Source organism: Lontra canadensis, unplaced genomic scaffold (assembly GCF_010015895.1).
Source record: "Lontra canadensis isolate GAN:19392208 unplaced genomic scaffold, GSC_riverotter_1.0 scaffold242, whole genome shotgun sequence".
Lineage (NCBI taxonomy): Eukaryota > Metazoa > Chordata > Mammalia > Carnivora > Mustelidae > Lontra > Lontra canadensis.
In genome coordinates, this window is record NW_022631236.1 from 174,671 (window position 1) to 180,670 (window position 6,000).

Sequence of the window (6,000 nt, forward strand, 5' to 3'; positions counted from 1 at the left end):
ACCTTTTGGAATGGGAAGATGTTTCTATTACCATACTGATTTCCCTGGGAGGAAAACTTAAGAATTTTAAACTTACAGAACTGGAACTTTCTCCAAAGAGCCACAAAAGCTCTTTCAATTCAGAATATTACTGCCTCTTTATTCTCACTATCCATGATGTTCACCTTTTCCTCACAAAATGATATACCAAGAAAGTGTCACTCGAAGGTCTACTACTATTTTACCTTACGCAAGAAAACAAAACAAAAATGGAATTCCATATCCCAGAAAATAAAGCAGTATTTGTTTCATTTGGAACCCACCTGAACCTGTAGGAGTACCTCTAAGAATACGCAGTTTTAGCCAATAGGGGTACTCAGCTAAATCGTAAGTTTAAAAAAGTATTTATTGAAGTTCTATATGACATGCATTGGCTAGGAAATGCAGAGGACTTATCACAGTAGAATGAAAAGAAGCCTTCTTGCGATTTAACCTAGTCTTAGTTTAACTATTAGTTTCCATATTAGTAGAAAACATGGGTGTTTTAACTTTATGAATCAGAAAAATCGGTATTATATATATTTAAAATCAGACATGCATATAAACATCTGCATTTAAAATATAAGAATCTGAACTCTGGAGTTTATGGACCAAAATACAGCAAATGATGAGCCTAATTTTTAAGCAGTACTGATGTATATAACCTTTCTTCAAATTTGGTTTATCTTTTCTTTTAGCAGCCTTTAAGTTTTATTTTAAAATGATTTTAGCATTTAACTTTATGAATTCCTCTTGAGCAAATTCACTAATTATTTCCTTTCACAAGGATTTCCTGCTCTTTTCATTAACTCTTGAATGTTTCAAAGCAAATGAAAATGCTGTTATAAATTTATATAAAACTGTAACCTAATTATCATTTATAGACACTTGTGCTTATAACAAATCATAAATTACCAGTTATAGATGAAGATACTGATTTAAAGAGCTTAAGTGACTTGCCTGAGGTCACTTACTGAGCAGTGGAAAGCTGAGAACACAAACTTTAACTATATAGTCCAATGCTTTCTCTACTGCACTACTTTGCCTTCTAGCAGAAAAAGAGGTTTCAATCAATCCAAATCTCTGTATTTACTGACCTTTTAAACTACTGTGTATTTTGCTGTCTCTTCAATCAAGAGAAACAAATGTAGGTGAAAACAGCTATTAGAATTTATAGGAGGAAATGGTGGGACATGGTGAAAGAACCTGAACAGAAGAGGTAATTAAGATACCTCACATGTTGTTAGGATAACAGAGAAGGTCAGAAGGTACTTGACCAGGATTCAGTAAATTGATACTCAAAATCTCATGAAATGTCTTGAAGGATTAATTAAATTTCTTAATTAGTTTTAAAGTTTACTTTATCACTTTGAAAATCTGTAAACCACAGGTACGTCTGACAAACCTCCACTAATCTTTGCATCTTTCCCCCATACTGCGAGGTCTTGAAGACAAGGGCCATGTCTCATTTACCTTCATAAAGCCTATCTCAGCACAGAACCAGGCCCAGGTACTGATCAATCATGATTTACCTAGCCGAAATGCTTTAAAACTCCTCTGATTTCCAAGGCATGCAGTAAATTAAAAACACGTAACAAATAAATTATCACTATGAAAATTTATTTTAACAATCTGATCAAAACTGCGTAACTTAAAATACATAATTAGGAGACAGTTCCGAGGCTAAGAGAAGGTAAAAGGACACCACTATCTTTTATGATAGTGGATGTGAGAGGGAGGGACACTAAGAATTAAGACTAGCTTTCTCCCCACAGGGAATAACATGAAGAAAAAACTGAAGGGATTTAATTAAGTCCTCTTCATCCAACTTCAACTGTTTTTTTTTATACTGTAGAAATAAAATGACCCATTAAGTACTTTTGGCCAAGAGTTAGTGAAGAAAACAAACAAACAATGAGATGAAAAAAATTACTGCACTAGTTTATCTTAGGATATCATTTCTGTAAGTAAAACTGGTAGTGGTTTAACAGTGGGAGGGAAATGCAGCAAGGAAATCTAGCTGTATTTTACTCTCAAATGCGTAGGTAAGGATGGAAGGGCATTTAAGAAATACATTATTAAATTATTAACCTTCTATGGCAACAGAAATGAAAAAAATTCCAATTCTGCAGCGTTTACATGAGAATCACTACACACCACTTATACCTCTATCATTCCATCACAACTCAAAACAATAATTTTTAACAAATATTGTATGTACTATGTACCAGGCTTTGTGTCACATGCTATACTTCTCACTATCTCATAAGGATTAACATTATTTCCTACAAATAGTGGAACTAAAGCATACACAGCTTAACAAATTCATTCAAGAAATTTAATTCAAGTAAGGGTAATGACAGCTCTTTTCAAACTGGTAAAATGAAGTACAGAATCTTAAAATTTTTGTGACTGTGCAATTCATCTATATCAATTAGAATCCTAATTGCAGCCAAGTAATTTTTAAGTACAGATCTTTGTTGTCCAAAGAACTGTAGTTACACAATAAATTCTCTAAATTATGTTAACTTAAATAATATTCAAAAATTTGAAGATCTAATACCACAACATGATACCTTTTAATTTTTCTTTCTGAGAAGGTTCTAAGGCAGTCAAGCAGGTCACAGACTTAATTCTTTATTTTGGAACAGGTGTGTTTCAAGTTTTAAATTTGGTATAAGCCAAATCTTGCCATAATCTCTCTGGGAGGGGGCACTTAAAACTCAGATTCCCCCACTTTAATTTCCCCTTTTATCAACTTTTTTCACTTGAAAGTCAAAAGACACCAATGTTTTCAATTAACGAATTCAAGGACTAATATGATTAACTTCTACAATTTACAAACACATGCACTTCAGTATTTTCAACATAGGAACATTTTAGTACTAACAATTTAAAATTTAAAATGTATGTTCCTGGTCCCTCCACTGTCTCTAGAAAATAAGGTAATCCCTTTCAGAGTAGTCTAATTTGTAAGGACGAAGTTCCTACACTAAAACATAAGCCCAAGTTGACAAGCAAAAACTAAACAAAACAAAATAAAACAAAAAACACACTAAAAAATACGATGCTAGTCTCGAGTGAAAGACTGGCAGAGCCACGTTTTACCCTACGTACCAGATTTGTAAAACAAGTGGAACGTGATGTGAAAATTTAGCAGAGTGGAAAAAGCTACATGAAGCTACCAGTACAACTGCCTCTTGAGCTAATTAATGGGGGGGGGGGCGGACATGCACACTTCTGAAGGCTAAGATTGTGCTGATTTCCTAATGGGGATGTGATGTAATACTGGAGAGCCGCCGAACGAGGGGGACAGGCTGACAAAGGGAGTGCAGATGCCAGAGTGCGGGCGAAGCCTGCGGCGGCAGGGAAGGAGAGGGTCACTACAGAGCAAAAGAGGTGTTTCCCACAAAGGACGACTTCAGGGAGAGGGGAAGTGGCCCCACAGACCGAGGACACGGGGGGAGGGCCAAAGAGCGGCGGTAAGGCAGCTAGCAGGGGAGCGGCGTGACATCTGGCGTGCGAGCCGGCAGGGGGCAGAGCAGGCAGGATGTCACGTGGAGTGGGCGCTACGGGAGCCGAGAGGGTTGCGTGCGGACAGAGGGGGGTCTTTCCCACCGCCTGAAAGACTGCGTTACTCACAGGAGTCGCGGACTCTTCTTGCCCTGAGCTGGAGACGGGGGCTTCGCGGCCTGGGACTGCTGCCCTGGGGCGTCGGGAGGCCTGGCGCTGGGGCTGCTCCTCCGCCGGCGGGGATACTCGGCCTTCCTCCGGCGAGACACAGCGGCGGCGGCGGCGGCCGCAGCGGCCCGGCCCCGGTCTCGACCTCCCCTCAGCACGCGGCTGCTAGTGGTCCCCGCAGGCGCCGCCGCCGCCGCCGCCGCAGGGTTATGTTGTTGGGGCTCCTCTGGAGCCGCCTTGGCCGCCGCCGCCTCTCCCCCTTCCTGGTCCTGCTGCTCCGGGGGTCTCGGCTCTTCCGTCTCCCCCGGCATCGGGGCTCGTCCGTCCCCCACCCCCTCGTCCCAGGCGGCGGAGGCGGAGGCGGCGGCAGCCGCGGCGCTGCTCCCCCCGCCCCCTTTGCCTCCCGGAGCGTCCGGCTCAATCTCACTCTGAGCTCCTCTTTCCCCCCCTCCCCTCCGCCCGGCTCCGAGGGCGCCCCCCCCCGCCCCCTGCCACTCAAGGCCCGCTACCGCTGGCTGCGCGCGCGCGCCCGCCACAGACGTTCAGCGGACCAATCGGAGAGGAGGGACAGCTTCTTCGCCCTGCCCCTCGTGGTCTCTCACGCAGCGACGTCCCCGGTTCCCTCCCCCACCCCTTCCTTCAACCAATCAGGAAACGGCTCCAAGGGAGCGCGCGAGGTTTCCTTCCCCGCGCACCCGTTCTCACCGTTAAACGGCTGTGTCTCGCGACAATCCTAAAGTGACCTTCCTCCACCCCCACCCCCTGCGCCACGAGCTCAACGCGCGCTGGGGGCAGTGGGAGGAGCAGGTCCCGCGAGGAGATTGGTGGGAGGAAAACGCACCTTTTCCCCCGCCTCGCGCGCACGCTGGACTGGCTGCGCGCGCACCTGCCTCCCTAAGGAGCCGCTAATGCCACAGGGCTCTTTTCTATCCTTCTTCCTTAAGCCGCGGAAGGAGCCTTGGCGTTCTTCTGCCTCCACCCCGATCCCACTTTCCTGTGTGTGGCCTTTCTGTCCCCAGCGCCGCCAGGTCTTGCGGGAAGAAGGGGGAAATTTTTTGAGTTGTCGCTTCTCCTTTAAGAAAAAAAACCCCGTCGACTGCCGGATGAAAGTCTCTGAAAAAATGGCGGCGGTAGAACAGAGGCGGGGTCGTGAGGGCAAGGATGGCCCGCCTCTTAGCGCATGCGCAGGGTCAACTTGTCAGAAGGCATCTTGGGAAATGAAGTCTCAAATATCCTAAGCTTTAGGAAAAAAAAAAAATGAGAAAGAAAGGGCGGAGAGGATGCTGGGAGGTTTTTGACTGATGCACGATGGGAAAGGTAGTTTACTTTTTCTGCAGTCCGCGTTTGCTCTTTCAGGGAGGTAGTGGTTCCGGGTTAGGCCGCGGCACCCGCACAGATCCGAGCAGAAATGGCAAACCAGTTGCTGGTCGGGATAGCTTGGGATGGTTTTCCCGACTTTTTAAGTTGGTGTTGGCGAAATATTTCTTGCTTGGCCACGTCAGTAGCCCTTAGTTCGGGTTGGTTACTCCGCACCTCCTAGCGTTCATGCCTGCAGTATTCGCCTCGTCATTCTGTGACTCACTAACCTGTGAGCTCCTGGAGGTCAGGGACAATCTGGATCTGTCAGGTGCTCGGGGCGGAACACAAATCCCACCACTCATTTGGGTCTTAATAAAAGTCTGGAAATTGTAAAGTTGCTGTTCTACTAAATGTTTTCGGTTCCAAGGAGCTGGCGTCGGCTGCTTAACTTGGCTGTGGTCGCTGGGCTGCAGGGAAAGAGGAAGGGGGAAGGGTTGTTAGCGTGATTCTGTGACCTACTCACAGAAACCGAAGGCCTCCTTCGTGCTCCCTGTCTCGAAGCCACTTGGCTTCTGTGGTTTTGAATGTTTCTGCTGCACAGGAAGCACAGTCAGAATAGCAGCTTTGTCAGAAATTACTTTTCTGTCCACTAGTGCGTGCAACTAAATTATCCTAATGCGTCAAATGGCAGTTTCCATTTGTTTTCCAACTTGCATTCAGTGACAGCAGTGGGTTTCCAGCATTCCTTTCATGCACTATAATCAAGGAGCGGTTTGAAAGAACGGTTCTTAACCCTGGAAAATAAAGCATCTGGGGATAACAACCCCCCCCCCCACACACACACTTACAGAAAGCGGATGGAAACAAGATCTCGGGATCCAGTTCTAAATTTCATATTAATCATTTATTTAAACTGCAGATACAGTCTAATATTTGCAAGCCAAGGGCTGAAGTGCATTTTTCCTTTCAGTGTTTTAGCTCAGTTACCACCACAGATTAGGC

The 6,000-nt window shown here is 45.1% G+C and overlaps 1 protein-coding gene across 7 annotated transcripts in view; it reads right to left on the minus strand.

Annotated features, from left to right (window-relative positions):
• ZFP91 (ZFP91 zinc finger protein, atypical E3 ubiquitin ligase) overlaps positions 1–4,182 on the minus strand; it is a 56,597-nt gene extending 52,415 nt beyond the window's left edge. For 3 of the 7 annotated variants that reach the window (XM_032849708.1, XM_032849707.1, XM_032849706.1), the window contains exon 1: positions 3,661–4,182. In XM_032849708.1, coding sequence (XP_032705599.1) covers positions 3,661–4,010 — 350 coding nt within the window. In that variant the 5' untranslated portion in view covers positions 4,011–4,182. The remainder of the gene's footprint in view (positions 1–3,660) is intronic. The other 4 variants (XM_032849710.1, XM_032849709.1, XM_032849705.1 and 1 more) reach the window with 2 other exon arrangements.
• Positions 4,183–6,000: the final 1,818 nt, after the last annotated feature.